The sequence below is a fragment of the Penicillium antarcticum genome (assembly GCF_028974205.1).
Source record: "Penicillium antarcticum strain IBT 31339 chromosome Unknown utg000004l_segment0_segment0, whole genome shotgun sequence".
In the NCBI taxonomy this organism is placed as follows: domain Eukaryota; kingdom Fungi; phylum Ascomycota; class Eurotiomycetes; order Eurotiales; family Aspergillaceae; genus Penicillium; species Penicillium antarcticum.
The window spans coordinates 1144061-1169547 of NW_026695302.1; the positions used below are offsets into that span (position 1 = coordinate 1144061).

General features: G+C 49.2%; 9 protein-coding genes across 9 annotated transcripts; 5 read left to right on the forward strand and 4 right to left on the reverse strand.

Annotated features, from left to right (window-relative positions):
- Nucleotides 1-318: 318 nt before the first annotated feature.
- On the forward strand, nucleotides 319-537 carry N7508_004416 (uncharacterized protein; the record flags this gene model as incomplete). Its single annotated transcript, XM_058462482.1, has 2 exons — nucleotides 319-349; nucleotides 398-537. 2 exons carry the CDS (start codon nucleotides 319-321, stop codon nucleotides 535-537), a joined length of 171 nt encoding a protein of 56 aa, XP_058321107.1.
- A 1731-nt stretch (nucleotides 538-2268) lies between these two features.
- N7508_004417 (uncharacterized protein) lies at nucleotides 2269-3788 on the reverse strand (the record flags this gene model as incomplete). Its single annotated transcript, XM_058462483.1, has 4 exons — nucleotides 2269-2703; nucleotides 2758-2832; nucleotides 2888-2961; nucleotides 3020-3788. The coding sequence occupies 4 exons, from the start codon at nucleotides 3786-3788 to the stop codon at nucleotides 2269-2271; spliced, it is 1353 nt and encodes a 450-aa protein (XP_058321108.1).
- A 1237-nt stretch (nucleotides 3789-5025) lies between these two features.
- nip1 (translation initiation factor eIF3 core subunit c) lies at nucleotides 5026-7739 on the reverse strand (the record flags this gene model as incomplete). Its single annotated transcript, XM_058462484.1, has 2 exons — nucleotides 5026-7277; nucleotides 7397-7739. 2 exons carry the CDS (start codon nucleotides 7737-7739, stop codon nucleotides 5026-5028), a joined length of 2595 nt encoding a protein of 864 aa, XP_058321109.1.
- Nucleotides 7740-8912: 1173 nt separating this feature from the next.
- On the reverse strand, nucleotides 8913-11839 carry N7508_004419 (putative protein kinase Yak1; the record flags this gene model as incomplete). The annotated part of the gene is made up of 6 exons (XM_058462485.1): nucleotides 8913-9649; nucleotides 9697-10435; nucleotides 10489-10648; nucleotides 10710-10909; nucleotides 10964-11232; nucleotides 11290-11839. The coding sequence occupies 6 exons, from the start codon at nucleotides 11837-11839 to the stop codon at nucleotides 8913-8915; spliced, it is 2655 nt and encodes an 884-aa protein (XP_058321110.1).
- A 1647-nt stretch (nucleotides 11840-13486) lies between these two features.
- Nucleotides 13487-16951, forward strand: N7508_004420 (DNA-dependent ATPase RAD26; the record flags this gene model as incomplete). The annotated part of the gene is made up of 3 exons (XM_058462486.1): nucleotides 13487-13576; nucleotides 13628-13701; nucleotides 13753-16951. The coding sequence occupies 3 exons, from the start codon at nucleotides 13487-13489 to the stop codon at nucleotides 16949-16951; spliced, it is 3363 nt and encodes a 1120-aa protein (XP_058321111.1).
- A 1462-nt stretch (nucleotides 16952-18413) lies between these two features.
- On the forward strand, nucleotides 18414-19082 carry N7508_004421 (uncharacterized protein; the record flags this gene model as incomplete). Its single annotated transcript, XM_058462487.1, has 3 exons — nucleotides 18414-18696; nucleotides 18759-18872; nucleotides 18949-19082. The coding sequence occupies 3 exons, from the start codon at nucleotides 18414-18416 to the stop codon at nucleotides 19080-19082; spliced, it is 531 nt and encodes a 176-aa protein (XP_058321112.1).
- Nucleotides 19083-21668: 2586 nt separating this feature from the next.
- Nucleotides 21669-22639, forward strand: N7508_004422 (uncharacterized protein; the record flags this gene model as incomplete). Its single annotated transcript, XM_058462488.1, has 3 exons — nucleotides 21669-21786; nucleotides 21839-22453; nucleotides 22506-22639. 3 exons carry the CDS (start codon nucleotides 21669-21671, stop codon nucleotides 22637-22639), a joined length of 867 nt encoding a protein of 288 aa, XP_058321113.1.
- Nucleotides 22640-23355: 716 nt separating this feature from the next.
- Nucleotides 23356-23910, forward strand: N7508_004423 (uncharacterized protein; the record flags this gene model as incomplete). Its single annotated transcript, XM_058462489.1, has 1 exon — nucleotides 23356-23910. One exon carries the CDS (start codon nucleotides 23356-23358, stop codon nucleotides 23908-23910), a length of 555 nt encoding a protein of 184 aa, XP_058321114.1.
- A 159-nt stretch (nucleotides 23911-24069) lies between these two features.
- N7508_004424 (RNA polymerase II mediator complex subunit MED27 domain-containing protein) lies at nucleotides 24070-25135 on the reverse strand (the record flags this gene model as incomplete). The annotated part of the gene is made up of 3 exons (XM_058462490.1): nucleotides 24070-24240; nucleotides 24293-24946; nucleotides 25007-25135. The coding sequence occupies 3 exons, from the start codon at nucleotides 25133-25135 to the stop codon at nucleotides 24070-24072; spliced, it is 954 nt and encodes a 317-aa protein (XP_058321115.1).
- Between the last annotated feature and the right edge of the window lie 352 nt (nucleotides 25136-25487).

Here is a 25487-nt window from a genome sequence, read left to right on the forward strand (position 1 = left end):
GAAGATCGGAGGATTCCCCGCGATACCCGCCCCACTCTCGGAATTTCGATATTTTACTTCTTGCACAGCTCAGCCTTCGAGGCCTAGAGAATGAGATCAGTAGTCAATTTTCAACTTGCTGCATCACAACCAGACCCAATCAAATTCGTAAAAATGGACACCGATAACATCGGGGTTTCGGGCTTCAGACGTCGGCGACTTCAATCGACGGCTATGACTAATATCGCCAAAAAGTATATAAATTATCCGCTTTGCCCAGGGTAGTTTCATATTTCCTCTACGCTCATCGCTACATCCAATATCCACGAACAGTCCACAATGTGTATGAAGGCTACTTGCTCGTCTTGTCGTAAGTCTCAGTTGATCATTGTGGGAATCATTAGCTAAATGGCTCTAGACAAGGCCACCTGGTGGGGCTGTGGCAACCACATTCCTTCCGTCATGGACTCCATTCCCACCGGTGACTGGTGTACCTGCACACCCCAGGTCGAGAAGGATGGAAAGAACTATCCTCCTAAGGCTGCTAAGGCCGCTTGACTACATGGATGTGAAATTTTATAGGAGTTTGTGTTGGGTGAGGTGGAGCGGTGTCGCGTATTTTTGATATGAAATGAAGAGAGCATATGAAGAATTCCTTTATCCACGTTTGTGAACACCAAGCTTAGATACAGCAATGTAGATGCAATTATATGTACCGCGCCATCCCTGTCGGTGGGGCTTGCCTATCTTAGCCGCTTGCTTGAACTGAGCCTCACTGGACCAATGCTCGAATAGGCTTTCATCGACTATTTTAGATGGTTGATATGTAAATTACTAGTGTCTCACTTGGAAGCAGAAAAGTCTGATCCCCCTTATCGTCTAATATACATCTCGCTTCATCATGTATTCTCCTGACGAGCATTGTTGACAGAATCTTGCACCTTTCTCGCATCTTGTCCGAATCTAGATCTCTCACGAATCCAAGGACCATGCGAGATCGACAAGACGGGTATGAATATGCAAGCGAGTGACAAAAATGCCTGAACACTTGACGCCCAATGGATTCCTAAATTCCTATACATATAAGGCGCGATGAGCGGTAGGACTGCACCAAGTATTGACCGCAGAACAGCTGTGGCTATGAAAGGCAGACGAGGCATAGACCGTGTAAGTATCAATGAGATAGTTTGTCGGACAAAGTGGAACCGAAATTTTGCCGAATCCAAACCCGATCGTGCCGATGATGCAAGCAATACAATGGATAGAGAGACCATTTGTCCACGCAAAGCAGAAGATATTGCCAATATACCTTCCACCCATCGCCATCTTTTTGGTTGGTCAAGAAAGCCTCCAGCAATGGCGCCAAGTACCGGTCCCAGGAGGGGAGCACAAGCATAAAGCCTCTTCGCAAGATCACGGCTTTTCGGGGCATCGAGGTTATTCATGATACCTCCGGCAGTAGCCAAGGGTGCACTCCCGATGATACTAGTTAGCGCACGAAATATTCTCAGCTTGTAGAATTCTCGTGAAACAGCTGCACTAATATTGAATGCGGTGAAAAGGGAGAAGCTTTTGTTCTGGTAGATATTGGTCGTTCTTGTCACAAAACGTGAACGTGGTTGCTCAGGGAGTATGCCTCAAACGAACGATATTGGAACAAGAAGACCCAAACGCTCTTTGTCGCATTTTGTGAGCTAGATCAGTTTTATAGATATGATTGCACATCTAGGCAATATTTAGTGGTATTATGTGGCGCGTTTCCTGGTTGGGTTAGCACGTCCGCGCTAAAGATATAAGCAGCTGTTACGATTGTGTTCATTGCATACGATAAGCTTTTCACTACGCAGGAAGCCAACCGCTCACTTCCTAGTTGACAGAATTTCTGTCAGGCGAAATTTCGAGAGACCTCACTCTCGCTATATCAATAGTGACTCCGCCAACCGAAACGGAGTCAACGGCGTATCGAGATTGGCCGCCACCTTTGACAGCGGAATTGTAACGCTCTTTTCCGCCGGAAGAATCATTATTCACAAACCAGTGGATGCAACAACTTGATCCCAGAGATACTCGCGACCTTTGATATATAATTTGAAGATCTATATCAGATGAACTGTAACAAAACTCCATAGACAAAACAAATAACAGATCCCCAGTAAAACACAAGCTGCCGACCAATTCTTTGGTATATACTCCAAAACCACCAGGTTGGTCAGAAGATCTGAACCCTTGACAAGCACATATCCAAGGTAGATTTAAGACAGTACACATTCCCATACATATAACAGATTGCTAGGGGACAGTACCAGCAAGTCTCCAATCTGGAAGATATTGAAAAAGCTCCTGCTTCTCATCGCTCAGCGTCAAGTTATCGCTTATAGGGCTAGTTCCAGTGAATAAGACAAATCGCATCCACGGCCCTGTAAGTCTTGTAGCATTGGGATCCGGCTGAACGATAGTCGGAACTTTAATGTAAGGGCACATGACGTCTCCGTTAGCATCTCTTATGGTAACTTCAATATCCACAACTCTTCTTGACGTGATGCCATTGGCAGTGTCTATTGTCAAAATTCCACGGGTTGGAAGTACTATTCCATACAGATAAGCCAGCCAGTCCACATCCTCCTCATTGATAGACATCGTTGTCGCGCCGGTATCATACAAGACTGGCCGTATGTATGGCATGCAAGTGGCGCTTGCACCAACCGTTCGCATTTCCGTGAGCATCTAATAGACATTAAAACAGGAAATGGATCAAATGAAGGCTTGTAGATTTCATACCGAGTGTGTCGGATGAAAGGGCGATTGCCCATATATGGCATATTGCATCTGTGGCATAGGCTTCGCTCCGAAAAACTAGAAATAACCATGTCAGACAGAGGGCTGATCTATTCTTCAAGTTTGGACTAACCCCTTCAACCCAAAATTCACGGTGGGACCCATTTTGTCTCATATAAGCTTCGTCTCTTTTGGCATCCCACGGTTCTAAGTGGAAGTCAATTAATTTGCTTTCAAATGTTTGCTGGGGACTTATCCTGCTCACCAGGAGCTCCGATCTGTTCTCCTTTTCTCCAGTAGGAAATCATTCCATGGATGAAAAGCATCTCTCGATTTCTGTAAGCCTTTTGGATAGCTTTGACATTTGGAAGCTGGCCATCTCCATCCCGCTGCTCTGTGAGATGCTCTTCGATAATTCTCAAAGAGTTCAATCGTTGTACTGTCTCCCAGTCCAGGCCCTCAGGCTCTGAGGCAATCATATCTTCACGCTCCTGCCTTTTTGTGAGATAGATTTCAAGTCTCCGTTTAAACATTTCGACGAATATATTATCAGAGATCCTCTCTTCACAACGTGTAATCTGCGCCTCGATTTCGTCCTCGTAGAGGTCAAGCTCGTTTGGGTTCCAACCTTCAGGGAGCAATTCAGGGGTTGTAAGAGGTTCATTTCCTTCATGTCTCCATCTCGGATTTTTCTTCCCACGCGGTGGCCTTTCAATGTTCGCCCCGTTTGCATACGCAGCCATGACGCTGTAATCAACAAACTTGTCGTAATCCTTCTTACCTGCCGGCCAACGCGGGTTCCTGGCACTATCGACCTCCATGGGATCCTCTGGGGTAAGGGACCTGGATCCGGCAGGCTCTTTGCCTTTCTTTGAGCCAGCGGTCTTTGTAGCCTTTTTAGGAGACTTCTTAGGAGCAGCCTTGGATGGGGCAGCTCTCTCAGCAGTAGGCTTGGTCACCTTGGAAGCAGCCCTGGTAACGGGGCCTGCAGTGGTTTTAGGCGCGGGAGCCCTACGCGCGCGTTTGGGTGGCATCTTGAAGACAAAAGAATGATGTTGGTTATATGTCGTCAAGTTTCAGGTGTAGTCAAGTATGCACGACGGTGAAGTACGAAACGAGGATCCATCATGATATTTATACTGACCCACGTTGGGAACTGATGCCCGGAGAGAAGGACAAAGAACAGCAGCCAGTTGAGTTATCGAGTAGTACTCCAAGAAGCTGACTTGGCTGTCGATTTGTTGAAACAAAGATTATCTCAGCTGATGCTATTTTTGGCATGAAATAGTTGGGGGACAAAGAGAAATTGCTGCAGGATGTTTAACAGGGGTCAGAGAAGTTAGGACGATGTCATTAATCAAGCCCAAAACAGAGACTCAACAAGCCATTGCATTTTTCATTTTGGCCCTACTTTGGCTTTGCTTCTTCTTTATCCATTTTCAAGTGATCTGGGCTATACTGGTTGAAGAATGGTGGTTGTATGATTCAAATTTTAATAGGAGATATGGCCAATGGTTGTAGCTTATCAATCGAGATGACCTGAAGTTGTGATTTTTTCCCTAGTGACCAATCCTTTGGTCTCACATGGAAAATTCTTTGATTTACAACGGTGTCTTTGAGACTTCAATGAACCGGGATCGGAGATTGGTGGACAAAGAATCGAGTGTACGGCTCAGAAGACCAGCCTTCAAAACCAAGCAAGCACGTATGTAGACCAAGTACTTCTGCTTCTGGGAAGATCTTGTGTTGAACAAAGGGACGTGTTTGGCTCCTCGTCTACAAGTCATGTTTCCCGAGTCCCAACTTCACTCCAAAAGAAAAAAAGCTGCGTTTCGCTGAAGATTTTCAAGGCTCTGAACTTGTTGAGCATAGACGGTCGAAACGACTGAGCATAAAATTCAAACTTCGGAAAGCGGTTGCGTCTGCAAATTGTTCACCAGGCCATTGAATGTAAAGCAATACTGAAATTAGGTTTCTACCGAATCACGATACCATACAAATCAATCTAGTATAGAAATAAATCTATTCCATAAGCCGTCAAATTCTAACCAATATGCACCTTGATTCTTTCTCGATCATTTCATACGTGAATATCATAGAGATCAATCACAAAAGTAAAAAACGCAGAAAGACGGGCAATTTTTCCGACCTAAAAACAAGGAACGGTCGTACTAACACGAGGGGATGGATGGACAAGAGAGAAAAATGAGAAAACCGTGAAGAGTGTTGAGAAAAAGGAGGAAGAAAGAACATGCCATTACATCAGAAAATCTAAGCCTTGATCGCTGCGCCCAATGCACCACCGCCGAACTGCTGGCCGCCGGGTCTCCGGTCTCCCTGGGGGATACGGGCACCACCGCGACCACCACCACGACCACCACCGCGGCCGCCACGGCCACCACGGGCGCCGGGGCCGTGCTCGCGCTGGAAGGCGTTGGCCATACCCTGTGTGCGCTGCTCGAGGGTCTTCTCGTTGGACTCGAGGAGGTTCATGGACTTGTCGGCCAGGGTGACGATCTGGGACTGGAGGCGGGAGAGCTCGACGCCCTTGCGGAAGATGATGGCGTCGTTGACCTGGTCGAGGGCAGCGGCGAGCTCCTCGTGGGAGATCATGCGGGAGATCACGGAGACGATCTTCTTGCTGCTCAGCTCGAACATGGCCGCTAGAGAAGTGATGGAGAGGCTGTCGTAGAAGGGAGCGTATGTGAAGAGGTAGGTGCGGAGACCCTCCTCCTGGGCCTGCTCGGAGAGCATAGCCTTGACCTTCTCGGGCTGGGGCATGAGGTCCCAGATCTTGATGGCGGCAAGGGACTCGGCGGATTTCTTCCATTCGCCAGCGGCAAGAAGCTTAGCCGATTGGATCACACCGTCGCGGGTGTTCTCGGGGGGACCGGTGAACACCTGGCGCTCGTTGTAGTCCAACATACGGCGGAAAGTCTTGGAGATCATGCGGCGGCGCAGCTCGGGGGAGGACGAGGTCTGGGCCATGAGGGGAACTTCGAGGAACATGCTGGAGGTGAGGTAGATACACTCGAGCAACTCAAGGTTGATGTGCATGTGGAAGGGCAGCTGGCGGGCCTTCTCAGCCTTCTCAACTTCGGGGCTCAAGCTGGCGAAACGCTGCAGAATAAGACCCTGAGCGAGCAGCTCCTTTTGGCGACCGCTACCGCAGATCTCACCAAGGGTGTTCTGGGCCTCGTAGATGAGACCAGCACGGAAGGCACAGAGACCAATCTGAACAAGTGTGCGGTTGAACAAGATCTGGCTGGCAATATCCATGGAGGAAACAGACTCCGTAAGGTGAGACATGAGCATCAAATCACGGGACTTGTAGTATTGATCGTGGAGGGCGAGGAAGTAGATCTGGCAAAGCATGGCACGGGCACGGGGAATGCCATCGCTGTTCTGGAACATGTAGTTGCAGATAGCAGCAACGAGGCTCTGAATGTCACCGGCCTTGGCGCCAGCAGTCACAGCGGAGTTGATCTTGGTGGGGACGGCCTTGTCCTTGGCTTCTTCAAGAATGGAGACAACCTGGGCGGGCTTGAAGTAGATGTGCTCCAACCGTCTGATAACAACTCTGTTCATGGACTCCTTTCCGTTCTTGTCGGCCTCACCAAGGCTCTCGACGTACAGTTGTGAGCGGACGAGGTTGTTGTACAAGGTCTGCTCGTCGCTCAGGCGCTCAATGTATTCAGCGGTGTGGGGGTCGATCTGCTGAAGAGAGCGGGTGAGCTCGTCGTCAAGACGCTCAATGAAAGAAACAATGGAACCGGGGATGGCGAAGGTCTCGCCCTCTTCAACGGTAGGCGACTTCTCATCATCCTCCCACTCATCGGCACTCTCGCTGATGATGAAGCTGCGGTTGTCCTCCAACACAGTCAGAAGAGTAGAGTACTCCTCGTCGGCGGCCTTCCATTGCTCGGGGCTCATGTAGTTGGTGCTGGATGTGCTGGTGAGGTCGAAACGTGTGGAGATGAGGGTCATGAGAGTGCGGATGCGCTGGTAGGGGGTGGTGGCCACTTCAAGGAGCTTGGTCATGGTCTTAATTTGGTCGGCACGATCGGTGTTCTTCTTTCCGCGGGACTCGACGATGACGCGGAGGTGCTTGAGGATGCTCTCCGGGGTGTACTGGAGAGTCTTACCACCACGGCCGACGGTAGCGAAACCATCGTCCTCACCACCGGCAGCGGCGGCAGCGGCAAAGTTCTCGATACGCTCAACCTTGGTGGGCTTGGGAGCAGGGGCAGGGGTGGGCTTCTCCTCGACGTCGCTGGCCATGAACTCATCCTTGTTGGCGCGGTACTTCTCGATCAAAGAAGCGTACTCCTTGTTGTTCTTCTTGATCTTCTGCTTAACAGCGTTGAAACCCTTGCTGTTGCTGGCGTTCATCTTCTTGTTGGAGGCCTTCTGTTTGGTGACGGTCTCATTGGTGAAGTCTTCGAGCTCGGCAACGGCCTGGATGTAGATCTTGGGGGTAGGGCCGGTGATCTTGAGGATCTGACGGTTGAGGTTATCGAACTCTGTGAATCATAGCCTGTCAGTTGATGCTATTCTCCTACCAGATATTTCGCCTTCGCGGAGTTTTCCGAGACCCCAAACCACAAAAAGTTTTGAATCCCCGGAATATGGTGTCACTCACCAGTGGCAATAACAGCCCAGTCGTTGATCTTTTCGGCATTGTCGATCAACTTGATGGTGTTCTCAAGTCCTTCCAGACGCTTGTCCTTAGCAGACTTGACGATCGTAACCTTCTCCTCCTCCTCGCTATCCTCACTGCCGGAAGAGTCGTGCAAGAAAGCGCTGGCTCCCTTGCCGCTCTCCTTGCCCTCGCCTTCGCTGTCGCTGTCGGAACCAGAGTCGGAGTCGGAGTCGGAGTTGTCATCAGAGGATTCCTCCTCAGAGCCGGACTGGTAAACCTCCTCCTCCTCATCAGACGAGCTGTCGCTGTCGCTGCCGGAGCCGTAGAAGAAACGCGACGCCATGATTGCGGTTTTCGGTTTCGGTAATAGGAAATGGCGATCCGAAGGGGAAAGTGAGGTCGTCGCCGTCTGAAAGTTGAGTTGGTTCCCGCAGCGAGCCACACACGAAATTTAAGCGAGGGGTTGACTAAACCCGATTAGGACTAGGCCGAGTCAGGACAAAGAGGTCTATCAACTCCATCAATTCTCCATATTTTTTGTTTACGGACCGTACATGGGGTTTTGATTTGGTGTGCATGAGGTTTGGTGTATATTATTGCCGACTATTTAATCACAATCATATGGTATATCAGAATCACCCCATTACCTATTAACATTATGACAGAACGACACCACCATATCTAACCACGCGAGCAAAACTCGGGAGTATCTGTTAGGAATTTAACTTGATCGTTGCTATGCTTCCATTGGTCATAACTCAGTTCTACTACTGTATACAAGGTAAAAAAAAACTAGAGGCCAGACTAGAACCAACGCAGGATACTATGCTCAGCAGGCTTAGAAAAAAACCATCCCAAACAGGAAAATTACAGAACATGGGCCAACCCTCCAAGTAAATCCAAATTTAGAAAGAAGCAACAGATTTACGAGGAGGCATGGCAAAAAGCAGAGCAGAGAAAATCGTTCTTTCAAGCTCCAGGCTATGCCGAGTAGAGAAAAACACACAAGACATCATGAAAAGAAGAAGACAGGTAGTCAGAAACCATTGCCTAGCAAAAAGAAAAAACAGGAAATTGCACAACATAATTGGAATCGTAACACAGTGAGGAACGCAATAAAATAAGGGGGCTGATAATGCGGATGACCTCTTGGCCTGGACCACTGATGGGCACTGGACTCGCGGGGGCGAGCGTGCAGATCGATCGAGCGCTAGCAAGCAATGCAAAATGCAGATCGTGTATCAGCGGTCGGAGATCATTTGTAAACCGCGTCCACCCACTGCCCTTGAAGGGCTTTTTTGTGACTCATGCACCGACAAGGACCTGCCGAGTAAGGGGAGGCAGGTTGGCTGGCGAGAGGATCGGGTCAATAGAGCGAGCAGGCTCTACAGACACAGTGCGCTGAAGAGTCATGGCGCGGGTTCAGGGTAAGGAAAAAGTATCGACAGATTAGTATCGACGGGCCTGCTCTCATGTCAAAACATGGGACGTGACAGATACCCTCTGCTCAGATGCTCTAGTGCCATTGGTTCTGACCCATGTATCCTTCGCTCAACACGCCGTCTTCGAGGGTGCGGATGAAGTCGCGGTTGCGTTGGTTGCCACCGCCGCTGGCTGCTGCTCGGCTGCCGCGCCTTCTTTGGTTGGCGTTTGCGTCCACATATCCATCAGGGGGAGGGGGATAGTATGCGGGACTGGGCTGGAGTCGGATCGGCGCGTTGGGATCCAAATGGCTCGCTACTCGCTGGATAGTGGTTGGAATACCCTGAGGATCCATAGTAGAAGCTCGTTGACGACCTGCGCGTGTTGTTGCCTGTGCGTAGAGACTCTGAGGGGGAACCTGACCGGGGCCTGGGCCTGGCATCATTCCCATTTGGTGGCCATAGCCTGGCGGTTGCTGGGTGGGGTATGGAGGTGGTGCGCCCTGATACATGCCGTTGTACATGGGCGGAGGCTGGGTTTGTGGTGGCGTGTGGAATTGGTTCATCTGCATGGAGTAGGCATTCTGCGCATGCGCTGCCTGCGCCGCTCTCTGTTTGCTGGCGGCTTCGGCACGCTGTTGCTGCTCAACGCCAGGGGCGGGCTTGCTGGCAGTCGAGTACTTGAGGTTCATTGGTGGCATGAAAGGCCCGGTGAACTTTTGCTGGGTGATGAATGGGTGCAATTTGGCTTGTTGAGGTGACCAGCGCTCGAGGGGGTTTATCGAGAGGAGTCCGCGCACGAAATCGATGAATGCGACCCGGTTGTTCAGTTCTAGGAAGGTTAGTATGATGCCAAACATGGAGCGAATTTGACCTTACCTCGCTCAACCTCTGCTTGCTTCATGTTCTTCCGGGGCATCGGGTAGCTGCGAATGATCTCCTCCAGCGTCGAAGCAGAGAAATATTTCTTGCTGGGCTGTTCCTTCGTGTTGTGTTCCCTTGAGTATTGTTCCAAGCTCTTGAGACGGTATGTCTTCCTTCCGAACTCATCTTGAGTCTTTTCAAAGAACTCGCCTGACTGCTTACCCATCTCAAGCATCCAAGTTGGTGGAATACCCAACATCTCGACGATTCGACAGACCTGGTTGTACTCTGATGAGCCTGGGAAAAGCGGCAGACCCAAAAACAGTTCCACGACGATACATCCGAGTGACCACATGTCGATAGCGGACGAGTAGGGCAGACCAAGCAGCACCTCCGGGGAACGGTAGAATCGCGACTGGATGTAGGTGTAGACTGTTTGTCGCTCATCGCAAGCGGAACCGAAATCGATAACCTTGATGATTGGACTTTCGAGATTTTTGAGCAAGATGTTTTCGGGCTTCAAATCACAATGAATAAGATGCGCTTTGTTCAACAGACTCAACGCGTTCAGCAGTTGTTGGGCAAACACGCGAACAAGGGTTGTACTCAATCCACGAAATTGGTTTTGCTTGATGAGCTCGTACAGGTTGACACTAAGAAGCTCGAATGCGAGACACAAATGTTGCCGGTGGATGAAAGTATCCTTGAGACGAAGCAAATGGTGGTCATCGTTCTTGTCGTACTTGCTGTTGAGCTGTAAAGAGTTAGCGGACGTTCATAGGGCTTGCACATGTGATGGAAGCTTACCAGGTCTAACACGGAGACTTCCATCATACTCTGATTGAAGTAGGCGGTTTTGTTCTTGATGACTTTGACCGCCACCACTTCTCCCGTCTTGAGATTCTGGCATTTCACGACCTGACCAAAGGTACCCTGGCCTAGCACATCAAGAATGAGGTATCGGTTCCTGCGGTTGAAAAAACTAATTAGTTTGGATGGCAACTAGACAAGAGAACGTGTGGGCGTACTTGTGACCGGCTTCCTCACTGCCGAGGATATCGTTGACGTAAAGGATATAATCGCTATCCTCATTGTCATAACCATCGTTCTTGACACCTTTGCTCGGCTTGGTCAATACCCGTCGCGGGTTCCGTGAAGACTCATAGTTGAATCCAGGGTTGCAAATGCGATACGTGGCCGGAAGGTGGGTTGTCAACGATTGAAGTGGCTGAACGGGCTAGTTAGGATGACGATGGACGAGCGGGATATGCTGAGGACTCACGGAGATGAATCCACCTTCAGGATTAGCGCGTCGATATGCGGGCTGTACATTCATGCGTGGCTGCAGTTCCTGTACAGACTGGATCTTTTGGAACTTCGGGACCGGACCGCGACCGGGGACCAGAGGAGGCTGAGATGGCAGCGAGCCAGATCGCGGAGATCGCGAATCTCCAAATCCAGGACTCATGTGGGAGGAGGCCGAGGTTGGGTAGTATTGATCAGGGCTGAGGTCACCGGATTGGAGGGGTGGTAGTCGAGGGGCGCGGTTTGCTGTCGAGAAATTAGCACGCCTGTGAAAGCTGACCTGCTCATTAAGTTAGTACTCACTTGGCGATTGGTATCCCTGTGGGGGTGATGCGTATTCAGGTCGCGCAGGCGACCGTCGAGAAGCACTCTGGGGCCCGGGCGGGAATCCATAAGAGCTCTGGGCTTTCCCAGGGCTAGTGGGATATGACATCGGCGGCGACAAGACATTCATCGGAGAATATCTGCGAGCGGCCGAAGAGGCCGAACTTTCCTCTGCCTGATTCAAAAACTGAGAAGAGGCGCGATTGTGGTTTGGCCTCGAAGGGTACTTTGCCCGGTTGTACGGGTCGGCGTCCTCCATAGTGGTATCCGCATCGGTGACATAATCCCGACGGGGGGTGGCGGCTGGCGATGAAGCCATCGAGACAGTTTTGGAGTTGGTGCCCGCTGAAGGAGGCTTCGATGTAGTGCCAGGAGTTTGGAAGGACTCGTATGTGTATCCGACGGGGGGCTGTGACTGTGGCTGACCGTATTTGGAGGCTAGTTGCTGAGGATGAGATGCCAACGAAGTGTTAAACTGCGCAGTGTGACCCATGAGAGGATCCTGATACGGTTGCCAACCAGGGTCCATCGTATGTGTTTCGCGAACGAATGGCGAGACTCGAGCTCACCGTTTCGCGCACTGCGCACTGCGATCGGGATCGTGGGTTGCGGGGACGGGCACTAGGAATGCGGTAGAATTCTAACGCAATTCGAGGGAGAGACAGAGAGGAATTGGAATTAGAATGAGATCGAGCTGCGCTGCATTATTCCAGGGAATTGTTGGTGAAGTCAAGTTCGAAGGGGGAGGGGGGGGCGGTCGCAATTTGGTTGCGACGCAGTAGACGTAGGCGGCTTGAGGATTTAGGCAAGTCTGGAGGTTGTTGGCACCCGAGAATGGCGGGAATCCAACAAGAGCAGGGATGGCATCAACAGTTCACACACAGAAGATACAGCAGATACAGTAAAGAGGGGAAAAGGAAGAAGTGTGGAGGTTGGTGAACTTTGCCTATACCCGCCAGGATCTACAGAATGCATCTCATATTTGTAAGTTTAGGCTATCGTTATGAGACTTTTTATTACAGCTATAATGTTAATCCAAACTCAGGACAGCTTTCTTTAACTTACTATCTGGATTGTGGTCTCCTTGGCGACGTGACTCTTCGCGATCGACATTACATACCCAACTGTCACTGCCTAATGTTCATGTGTCATTTGTCCGACTTGGCTATACACAGTCGAGGATATAGGTCATATACAATCAAATGCTTATAGTCTATAGTTATTTACTACTGTACTTCTCATCCCACAAGTGAGTAGTTGTTATAGCAACTAGAGTATAAATTTAGAACTATGTCATATGTTAAGCCGATCAACAAGAGTACACAACGATGAGCTGTCAGATATATCTTATGACCTTGAATATAATCCAGAGATGATAGGTCCTGTTTTATATCTCGGTTTAGGTCCCTCCACCTCTTTTCCTGTCCAAAATAGCGACGGATAGCAGATTTATAAGCTATGGATCCTAGATATCCAGCGATATATATGACCCAGGTGATGCAGGTAGTATTTTCAAACGTCTGCTGCTTAAAGCACTTGGCAGTAAGTGAAGAAGATTCCAAAATAGGAAGAAATATAATGTATAAAACCGTATTCTCGCTGTGAGCCCGATGTGTACGATGTAGATTGGTCGATACTTTACGCTACATCATACTGCTTTCCTCAAAACCACACACTCTACATCTTATTTGTTAATACAGCCAGTGCAGCAGCATGAAAATTGGTCTTCATCGTCACTTGTTCAATCAGCGAGGGGGAGGATGTGTGTTTATCTTGCCTTTATAGGTATTTTTTGATTTCTCTAGTGGTGAATCACCGTGGGCAGGCCCCTTGCCAAGATAGCAGACTTCACAAATCATCTTAGGTTGCTATTTAGTCAGATGAAATACATCATCCCCCCTATGTTCATCCTTGCTACATCGTTGATTCATCAACAATAGAGGGCTAGACCCCGGATTACCTCATTGATGACTCATAAAGTAACGTGAGCGGTATCATAAGCGGTGACTGATTGTGCCACTCTGCGATAAAGATTGTCTCGAACAAGACTTGATCACTGCCTTTGCTTGATGTATTTGCTCCATTGAGCGGCCACTATGCACTCACTTCCATACACACTACTTTAGTCTCTCCTTTATCTTTACTCCATACAATCTTTTTACACCCTTAATTTATCATGTCTTCTCACGAGGAGGCGAGTCGCCTCCGGGCCCTCCAGGCCGATGTTCGCAACCAAGATGACCTCGAGAGAGACATCACTCGGCAGGTATGATTTAGCCATCGACTCGTATTTATTCTAGACTGACTCTATTCCCAGGCGGATAAGGCTCTTGCCGAAAAGGCGGAGGAGAATGACATTAAGCGACTCGAAAAAGTCCTGGTGGAGAGAGAGTACGTGCAGCAAATCCCTTTTGTGAATACCAGCACTAATATCTATGTCAGACGTATCGACAGTCAGGTCCGCCGAGCGCACCAGCGCCTTACCCAGTCCGTCGGGACCGCCACCCGCCATCGTGTTGAAAATGAGTTGAAGGGATTGGAAGTGCGCAAGGCCGGTCTGATCAAAGACTTAAAGGAGATTCAACAACGAATTGATGAGAGGCGCCAGTCGCAAGAGAATGCGACAGACGCCCATGGATCTGGGAGGCTACCGAACGAGTCGCGCCGTGACTACCTCCTGCGTACCGGAAAGATTACTCCCTTTGCGTTGATGAACGCGGGATCCAGAGATGGACCGCTTGCGAACCTCGAGGATGCACTTGTCGATACAGAGGATCAATATAATGAGGAACAGGAGCGTGAACAGGCCAAGCATGAGCCGGCTGCATCCCATCGTGATCTTGCACGCCCTGATTTCGACTTTGAAGAGAGCAGCACCAAACGCAGAAAGGTCGCTCGGACCAGTCCCCCAGGAGCAGACTCTTCTGCAAGCTATGTCACCTCGGAAGGTGCCGATGATGCATCAGAAGATGAAGAGTTCATGCCTGATACTCTGCCCGAAGCCAAGCCAAGCCGTAAGCGCAAACCAGCCAAAGGCAAGAGTGAGCTCGAAGATCTGAGTGGAATGGATGATGGCGATGAGAAAATCTACCGGGCTCGAGTCCAGGAATGGATCAGTCGGCGTAGCTCCGCTCGACGGGAAGCCACAACTCACTCCATCGAGAATGAGCTGGACGAGGAAGATGAATGGCTCAAGCCGCATCCCACTGAACCAGCCATGGAGCTTGACAACGGCCTGCGCGTGCCTGGAGATATCAGTCGTTACCTGTTCCCCTACCAGAAGACTGGTGTTCAGTGGCTATGGGAGTTGCACCAGCAAACCGTGGGTGGTATCATCGGCGACGAAATGGGATTGGGAAAAACCATCCAGGCGATTGCCTACCTTGCATCACTGCACCATAGCAAAAAGTTCACAAAGCCGGCTATCATTGTTTGCCCTGCAACGCTTATGAAGCAATGGGTCAATGAATTTCATCGCTGGTGGCCAGCTTTCCGGGTTTCCATCTTACACTCATCAGGAAGCGGCATGATGAACCTTGGAAAAGAAAGCAGTCGAGAGAGTGCACTCACATCCGAAATGATGGGAAGTCGCAGCTCGGGCCGTCTATCTGCTGGCCAAAAGGCAGCCAAGAAGATCATCGAGCGAGTCACCCAAGAAGGCCACGTCTTGGTGACTACATACTCAGGCCTGCAGTCGTATGCGGATGCTCTTGTTGATGTGGAATGGGGATGTGCCATTCTTGATGAAGGGCACAAAATTCGCAACCCGGATGCCGGCATTACCTTCAGCTGCAAGGAACTGCGTACTCCCCATCGTATTATTCTCTCCGGAACACCCATGCAGAACAGTCTGGTAGACTTGTGGTCCCTGTTTGACTTTGTTTTCCCAATGCGCCTGGGCAACCTCGTTACCTTCAAGAACCAGTTTGAGAATCCCATCCGCCAAGGAGGATATGCTTCTGCATCTAATCTTCAAGTGCAGACTGCTGCAAAATGTGCAGAGACCCTGAAGGACGCAATCAGCCCGTACTTGCTACAGCGCTTCAAGGCTGATGTAACATCTGATCTACCACAGAAAAGCGAGCAGGTCATCTTTTGCAAATTGACCGCTCTTCAACGAACCATTTACAAAAGGTTCCTTGGCTCGGATGATATGAGATCCATCTGCACCGGCAAGCGAAACTCACTCTTCGGCATTGACATCCTACGCAAGATCTGCAACCATCCCGACCTTGCAGACCACGAATTGCGGTCTCGCGAGGCGGACTATGGTAATTTGGAGCAGTCTGGCAAGATGCTAGTCCTAAAGGGATTGCTCGAGGTCTGGCGAGATACCGGCCACAAAACGCTACTATTCACCCAGGGTCGTCTGATGCTGGACATCATCGAGAAATTCCTCAATAGTCTGGGTGGTTTCCAATACCGCCGAATGGATGGCACTACACCGATCAAGGAGCGCCAGTCCCTGGTTGACACATTCAATCAGGATCCCGACATCCACGTCTTCTTGCTCACCACTCGTGTGGGTGGGATCGGAGTGAACCTGACAGGTGCTGACCGTGTCATTATCTTTGATCCCGACTGGAACCCATCGACCGATCTGCAAGCGCGCGAGCGTGCATGGCGTCTGGGCCAGAAGCGTGATGTCACGATCTTCCGCTTGATGACCAAAGGCACGATCGAAGAAAAGATCTATCACCGCCAAATCTTCAAGCAATTCTTGACTAACAAGATCACTCGTGATCCTCACCAGCGGGAAGGCTTCCAGCTGAGTGATCTGTATGACCTGTTCTCCCTTACAGATGAGGATGACAAGGAATTAGAGACAACCCAGCTCTTTAAAAATGCAGAAGTTACATATCAGGAAGAGACCGAAGACCCCGGCGGCAAGAAGAAGCGAGGACGCAAGAGTGAGCCCGTTATGAAGACCGAAGATGAGGATCTCAAAGTGGACGGAGTTGCCAAGATCGAAGAATTCAAAGATACCGTTGAAGAAGAAAAAAATTCCAAATCCTCCGAAGACCGCATCATGCATGGTATCTTCGCCCGCTCCGGCGTCCATTCCGCCCTGGAACACGACCAAATCGTCAACGGCCGTCGTGTCATCCGCGCTGACCCTAAGATGATCGAAGCCGAAGCCCGCCGAGTAGCCAACGAAGCAGCTGCAGGCCTCCGCCAAGCCGAACAAGAAGCCCGCAACATCCCAATCGGCCTCCCGACCTGGACTGGTCAGTTTGGAATCGCTGGTCGCTCCGATTCCTCAGCCGGTGGTAGCTCTGCTCGGTCTAACCGTGATGGTCCTTCATCTGCCAGTCTGCTGGCCAACCTGAACCCAGCTGCGGCGTCACGAACGACTGGTAATGGCAATGGCGCTCGCGCTGGTCCCTCTTCTGCCCGGATGCCCCGTGGCAAGGATTTCCTCCCAATGATTCGGGATTACCTTGCTTCTCGTCGTGGTCCGACATTCTCTCACACCATTGTTGAGCATTTCAATCATTATTGTCACACCCCAGAGCGTGTGGCCGAGTTCCAGGAATCGCTGAAGACGGTCGCGACGCTTGATCGTGTGGGTGGTCGAGGTCGGTGGAATCTGAAGCCTGAATTTACTCGCAATGCTGGCAACCAGAGTCAGAGACGCTAAATCTTGTCAGTGCTAGATGGTGTTCATGGGTGTTTGTTATTTTTTTTTTTTTTGGAGATGTGTAAGATCGCGAGTTCATGATATAACGAATAACAATGCAGATACCCTGGGTAGTTTTATTAATTCACAAACTAATTGCTGACTGCGCTGCTGCATATGGGTCGTAAGTACTTTATTGACACTAATTCCAGACTAAGAGTTTTCCTTGTCCACCGGGCGTTGCTTATATGCGCCCCGTGGACCCCTGTTTTGAATGTTCATCGTCGGCCACGTTGTTTCATACACCTCAACTTTGATCAAATCGCTCATAATTCATGAGTGCTTTTTGCAAGTGTACAAAGCATAATTTACTGAAAATCACTACGCACAATGCCCCATCAGTTAATCCTTGCGACGGATGATATCATCCGGCTATAACATCAAGAAAGGGGGCATTCAGTGGATCATTCTATTTTTGCGACAGGGGCCACATCCCTCTACAAGCGAGGTGAAGCAAATTAGGCAGGACATTCGTGCAAATGTCGCATCCACCCAAATTCAGGGGAAGCTCCACGGCTTGGCAGTGAAGAAGTCGCTGTATCGAGTTGCAACAGTGTGCAGGGTAAAAGTACATCCTAACAAGGAACAGACGTGTGGCACCGAGATTGCATCAGTACTCCCACCACAAATAAGCAGCGGAAATCAAATCGCCTGACACAAAACCACGTTATTTTCGATCGTCTGATCGTCTTCGGGTAGAGATGTTGACCGTCATTGCACATCTTGTCTCAGGTCTTCCCTAGCGCATAGACGGTGGATGAGATCTGCACTCGATCGCAACCCTGACTGGCGCGGAGTTGCCAGGTAATGCAGGAACCCACTCACTTGAACTTCCACGATGTCGATTATAATCACCATGTGGGGACTGTTTCCTTCATTTACCCCATACCAGCTTCTAACCCCGTGGATCAGCCTTGTCCGGTTGGGTAGGGTCGGTCTCGGAGTTGGGAGCGCGTTTGAAGCATCCCAATGGGGCTTTGTGGCAGTCTGTGCCTTGCGTGCTGATTATATGTGCGTGAAACAGATTTGAATCAGGGCGTAGGGGGTTGAAGTGACGGTGAGTGGTGGTTTACTGTACTCTGTGCCTTTCGAGGTAGATGGGTGTCTATAGATCAAAGTATACCGGTTCACACGGAAGACGGAAGATAAACAACTCGCTTCTATTTTGATCCAAGGATCTCAATCCGGATCGACAATCATTACAGACGGTAAACTCCACCGTGGACCATGAGTTCATGCGTTCATCGCCTCCGGTGCCAAAGCATACCCCGTTCACTCCGTAGGTATAAAAGGACGCCACAATCCCGTTGTATAAGCCCCTCTTGATCAAACCCGTTCACTTTAATTCTCCTTACTCTCATAATTCTATACTCCTACTTCGTTCATTCATTATTTCAACCTCAACATCAACATCAACATCAAAATGAAGTTCCTGGCCACCATCACTCTCCTGGCCTCCGCCGTGGCCGCCGCCCCAGCCGAGAAGCTCTTCAACCTCAAGACCTCCGGCGCCGCCAACAGCACCCACAACGACATGTACCTCTCCGTCGGCCGTGGTATCATCAACGACCCCCTCAACAACGAGGCCCTCTTCGCCGGCGCCCCCGCCAAGCGAGCTGCCACTTTCTACATGAACAACGGTACCGTCCGCTGGGATAGCGGCGATGTCTCTACCCCCTGGGCTCTGGATCTAATCAAGGTCAACGGTATGCATGCGGTTCCTTTACCATTCTCTATATTTAATTCAAGATCTAACCATTTGTCATAGGCGTCCGCAAGGAGCGCGCCCAGGTCAGCGTCGACCCCACCACCGGGTCCAAGGGTTTCACCATCGGTCCTAAGGGCTTGCAGGGCCCTGCCAGCAGCTGGGGTGGATGGTTGTGTGAGTGTCACCCCAAAACCTTTCAAGGTTGTTCTCCCTCCATGACGAAATCGTATCTAACATGTTTGCCATACAGGGTGCCCCGTCGACGCCGCTGCCGGCCAGTTCTACCCCAACTTGCACTACCTCAACAAGAACGTTGCTCAGCCCGCTTTGCCTACTGGCTGTGATAAGATCAACTTGGAGATTGTGCCCAAGTCCTCTGCTTAAGGGTATCCCAAATACCATGTATAGAGGCGGTTAGTTTTGGTTCGGAGCTTGGTTGAAAGCATTTGTGATGCATCCGTACGTTTCTGAGTTATTTACATACCCGTGGACCATGTATCTGAAAATACTGTATTTGGATTTGAACTTCATTGTATAGTCTATACCCTCTACATACATCGGCGTATAGAGCTGGTCTCTTATTGCCATTATTGATGATTGTTCTATTGATTCCCTGATTTTGGATTATGTGTATGACGGATCTATGGATTGACCTAGAGTGGGATGTGTATGATTCACTGGGAACCCCTCAACCATGTGAAAATGATCCGGCTTTTCTAGCTATGCCTAGAAGCTCATGATCAGTCAACTGCAAGTGGGTTTCACTGTAGCTTCTTATTTCTCGTTTGGATCGCCACCCCCGCGTCAGACGATTTTACTTTCTCGGGAAGGCCGAAAGGGTGTCATTCTCATTTAGTACCTAGTTCTTGATGGCTTTGGGTGGGTGGGTGTGTGTGTGTGTGTGCTTGCTAGTGGTTGGTCAATAGGCCATACGGGCTTCGGTTCAACATTTCGTTTTAGTATTTACTCAGGTAGAGCTCCAGAAAAGATGGTCATGCCGAAGAATAAACCATGTTTGGGCTGTATTCTTCTGGGTACTGTAGCAACCTTGGAATTCTTTAACATATGTCATACAGATAGACGTATTGCCACCGATGATTATTAAACAATCGGAGGGAGCATGCCATTACATGGATTTACTCTCATACCTTGAACTCAATCATTTTTTTCACGTATTTTTTATCACGTATTTGTTATCCAGTTCGACTGCCCTATGCTCTATTAAAAGTCACCATTGTCAGACTCAAGATAATTCTAGATACGCCCCTTTAGAAATGCTAATCATGTACAAATAACGAGCCCATCGTCCACTGTTTAGAAATCTTCTTCCAATACCTCCATTTTAATGATTGAATCAAGCTTGTGAAAGACGTGATGCTGCTATCCGACAGCTTATAGCTAGCTTAGACCTCGGTCTTCTACGCCCGGTGTTGTTACAAGGAGGCAAATGCCAGCTATCATTTCTTGTGTTTGAAATTAATGGGCTGATCAAATATGGTTGTTAAAAGCTTTATGATCTTCCTGTATGCATTTCGAGTATAAATATTGCACAAATTAAAAGTCCTCACTCGACTAAAGCATTATACGGCTGCAAAGGAAAGCTGTCATGTCCAGAAATCGAAACCCAGCTATCTCCCCTAGGCCCAGATGCCCATATCTCATAAAAAAATCGACCAGATCCTTTAGGAAGTTGATGTCTCTTTTCGTTGATACAAACCCATGCTGTATCTCCTTTTCTCTTCTTGCAAGTTCTCTCACCCTCGGTACACTCTGAAAATCACATTGTGTGACAAACGTGAATGGCATACACTGTCGTATTGACTCAAAATCTTTTGTGGCAGACGATTCATGATGTCTAGTGTTGATTAGAACAGAAAACAAAAATTGCCGAGGTCAAAACATGTGAATTAGTCAACTCCACCGTTACCAGAAGGGGTCTTCAGATCTATAGCTTAATCTCGCCAGTAGCTTGAGTCAAATCAATCTAGTCTCATCTCCCGGTGTCGAGCATTTGTCGATCACACCTGCTTCGGTGTTAAAGTAGCTGCTCTTTTGGCGACCAGATATTTGAAGCATATATGCACAGAGCACCCAGACCACGTCCATCTAGCCAAATTCAAAGCACTGCGTTGAATCGAGAACTCAGCATTTCAATCTTACTTTGGTGTAGATCGAGCCTGACGGGGAACGACTACCGTCAATAAGAGGTATGTTATCTAGAAGTTGCTATGGAAAGAAATAACTTATCAAGAAGGTTATACATATTCAGATAAAGAAGGATTAGAAATCCAGCGAAGATCATATGTGTTGCTTGTAAATGTGGAACCTGGAAACCATGTTCGAGCAATGATATTCGCAATGTTTACATCGATAAGGACCAGAGGTGAGATTTTCAGGCGTGCAACTCAACAAGCAAGCACCGCTTACCACGCACTCTCAGCTAGGTCTATTAAATATGTGAAATGAGGCAAATCAGAAGTCAAGAATGTATTTAAAACATCAACAGTGTGGCAACTATTAATAGCCGATGTCTCACCTATTTGGGCTTAGCCCCGCAGTCGTCTTCCTCTTCTCTTCAGTTCTTGACCTTCACATTCTCAGCATTCTTGATTCTGTACAGACACTCGTTTATTGTCGATATTGCATAGTCACGGTCGTTGCCATCAAAGTCTTACTCCCGCACCAATCCCCATATTCCGGTGATCTGCACGGTTCAGGGTCCAGACTGTCGGCCAAGGGATCAGGGTCTTTTGCGCTCCACGTTGCGTTGATCGACCTGCAACAGAATTTCTGGGCCGGTGAGAAAGAACGAGTTCGCTGTTTTCCACATAGTCGGAACGTTTTCGACGAGTCACACTAGGTTGTGCAAGGGGCGTGATCAATCCAGCTCACTTCCGGCCCAGGGGACAATCAGCTCGATCGCTTGATCTTCAACCTCCCAGTCACCTCACTTTTGCTCCCAGCGTCAACATGCGGTCTTTCTTCTTGACTGTGCTCTGCACTGTTCTTTTGCTCGGGACACTATCCTCGGCTTGGCCATGGAGCCGGAATGGAATGTTTTTGGGCGACTCCCTAGATAAGCGACAAGGTACAGCAGAACCATCCGAAGCTATTTTGGTCAACACTAACCCCCTTTGCAGACACCACTAATGCCGAAACTACTGATACCACCACCAACGCAGCGACTTCCGACACCACGACCTCTACCAACACCGCGTCTGAGACCTCGTCCTCGTCCGATACCATCACTAGCACAAACACCGATACAAAGACCGCGACCGATTCGGAGACAACGACTGGTACCAACACCAATACCAAAACCACCAAGACCAAGACAACCGCTACCTCCTCCATTTCCATTGATCCCGCTGCCGCTGCTGGCGGCGTGTCCATGATCACCCCGAATGCTTTGTCTACAAGCTATTACAAGATCGGTCAGGAGGTGACCTTCAAATGGAACTACACTTCGCTCTCGGTCACACCATCTGCGGTCAATGTCGTGGCTTCGTGCAGCTTGAACAAGCAGGAATATACTTTGACCTCCAACATGAGTGTGAAGGCCACTGGAAGCGTGATCTGGGATACAGGAAAATACCAGAGTTCGGCCACCATTCCGTTGCTTACAGCGACTTATACTCTCTTCGTCTATGATTCCAGCAAGGAAATTGATGACACTGCTTCTGCCGGACATTTGAGCTCGCAGAACGGATACTCCTTCGGAATGTATACCCCGCAGGCTTACACCCCGCTCAATGGTGAGTTTCTCTTACAACACTTGAACTACAAGCAAACGACTGACTTTTCTAGAATTCCACTGTGCCACCTGCAGCGGTGCCTTGTCCGAAACCACTCGCCAGGCCCTCAAGTTCACGTTCGGAATGGCCGTCATTACATTTGCCTCCTTTACCTGGTTCGCTGGGAGTGCTGGCGTATTGTCCTAAGAACTAAGCCACATCACACTGAATTTCTTACGAACATATTTTCGATAATGGGCGTTGCATTCTTCGAAGCGATCTGGGTTTTAATAGCAAGAAAATGGCGTTCAGCAAAGTTGATATTGGATGGGACATGTTCTGATTTTTTTTGCATCTACTTTATTCTAATAAGCGGTTTTCAGCAATTGGTGTCTCTACTTTCTTATATTTTCGGATGGATACATCAATATACTTTCTACACCCTCTGCTATTTGCAAACGCTGTGAAGATGCTTTGTTTCGTGCAGAGGATGGCTGCATCAGCAGTCAAGAATGTCAAGAAATTGTTCTTGACATGGATCGAACCAAACCTAAGACATGACATCAAAGTACCTAGCCTATGCTCATTATGATATGTTCTGCAAACAAAGAAACACTTGAACCTTCCCATGCCATTGTCAGGCCTCAGACATACCAGAGACCCCCGCGAACGAAATCATGCTCCAAACGAAATGGGCTGCACTGCATTACATCTGATGTTATTATTTCAACAAAGAAAAACACCCCCAGATGTTTGCTTTTTATCATTGTAATTCAGAATCAGACTCAGTTCCAAGAAGAAACACAATCATAAGAAAGAAAAGAACGCTGTGCCCGACAATGTATAGTAAAGTATAAGAAGAAGCGGTTTGTTCCACCCCAGTAAGCTACCCTGTTGCTCTAGTCTATCTATGTATTCCTTCAATGGCTAAAAAAGACAAGACAACCTCCCCCCAACTAGGCTGGATCTGGCCCAAAGACCCTCGCCCCGGAAACCCGAGAAAATGGCCCAAATGCTGGCGCCTCCTAGACGTCCTCCAGGGCAAAGGGCCGGACATATACGTTGGCGTGACCAAGGGTCCCCAATTCAAATCCAAATCGAGCCCCAACGAGCAGGGAAACGAGACCAACGACCCCCACAGCCACAGCCATTCCCAATCAAAAACAGCACCAAGTAGAGAAGAATGGACGCGATGGGGCATCGACCCCAAAAACGAAGAGGAAGAAGCAGCAAAATACAGCCCCCTTCCTTGGGTGAAGCGCAAACCCGGCGAGCGATACGATTTCCGCACGAGGACCTATACAGTCCCCAATCGCGCGACGTGGAGACAGGTTGAGTTTTGCAACGGGTCTCGGAAGGGGAAGTGGTATGAACGGCCTGAAGTCCATCGCGTTCCGAGACGGTATTGGGATCCTAATGGGGAGCTTTATCCCGCTGAGAATTGGCATGATAATATTTATGGGCCTCATGAGGATTAGTTTAGGTTGAATTTGGTTAAGGTTGGTGCTTGAGTGAATTGATGTGTTTTGATCGGACTTATATCTTGTGTTTATAAAATTGGAGTTTTATGGGGGTTGAGGCGTAGTAGATTTGGGTGAACTGAATGGGATTGAGATCGTGTGGGAAGAAATCAGACTCTAGATGCAACCTGCATGTAAAGTGTCGAACGTATAAATGCGTGGTCCTTCGGTAGATTGCTGGTATGGCTGAGGTCGGCGGAGAGTTGGGAGTTGAGCGCCACTGTCGGTCAAGCGATTGCACTTGACACACGGCGTCTGTTTGACATCCGCATAAGAAGAGATCATATCCTGGAAATAAAGTGAGCGCAGCTCTGATAACCATATTCAGCATCAAACATACCAACAAGAACGCAAGATCCCATTTCCGTGGACGCAAGCCCAAGCAGTCCAACATGGCATTCTCCAATTTCGTCAGCGCCCGACCTACAATCTTGCTTGAGACCTCCCACTCAGAGATAGGAGTATCACGCCCAGCAACGCCCCGGACCTGGAACACAATACCTGCCCGAACAAGTGCCACAGCCAAAGAAGTCTCATCCTGACCTTTGAGAACCCGCACACCGGGCACATTCCTCTGAACAAACCGCTCCAAAACTGCCTGCCATTCCCCCTCAGTAGAGAAAGCCTTGGCACGCTCGGCATCTTCTTCCTCGCGCTTCCGATCATCCTCTTTCGTCTTCTCCTTCTTTGATAATTCCTCAAGAAGAACATCATAGTCCTTCTCCCACTTCCCTGAAGGCTGCAGAATTTGGCCATTAGACTGACTGATGCGTGATTCAACATGTGCCCAGACAGGCTTCAGCTTTGAATCCCGCCAGAGCGACTGAAATCTCTGAACATCGGCAACGCGCGCTCGCGCAGCCTCGGTCAGATTCTCACGGAATATCTGCGGCGTCTCAGCGACTGGGTTGTCGGCTGTGACTTTCTCTGGGTTTGAAACAGGCACCAGGGGTTCCAAAAGGCCCTGAGGCATAAATTCCCGTAGTTCATGGATCTATCATTTTTAGCCTGGGGGTTGTGGCTTTGGAGAAAATGCTGGTTAGGGGCTGCTTACCTTGCGCTCTAGCTCTTGCAGCTTCGCTAGTGACGACACCAGATGAAATTCTGAATCCAGCCGTAGAGACTCGCCATTTTCATCGGCGACCACTGTCCCTTGGGTGGTACTCTGATTTGTAGTACTCATTGCCGAGGCCGTTGATATTGTGCGTTGGCGACAGGACCAGCGGGAAGTTCGTGATACCCCTAGCAAGGGCAAGTTCCAATATGATGCCCAAGTTGCGTATATTTATATATAAATAGAGCTCTTTCCCTATTGAATTAGGACCTGGTAGGATAGAGAACAATGAAGTGATTGATGACTCTTTGGCGAATGGTGAGATCACAGAGCCTGTATTAGAGTGAAGTATTCCAACTGAGGTCGGCTGTAAACTTTAATGAAAGGAGTGGTATCTGGTATGCTCCGGTTCGATCTAAGGATATTTGATGCTCCAAGTTCAGACGAGAGAGGATGACAGAGTCAAGGCGGGATCCGCGAA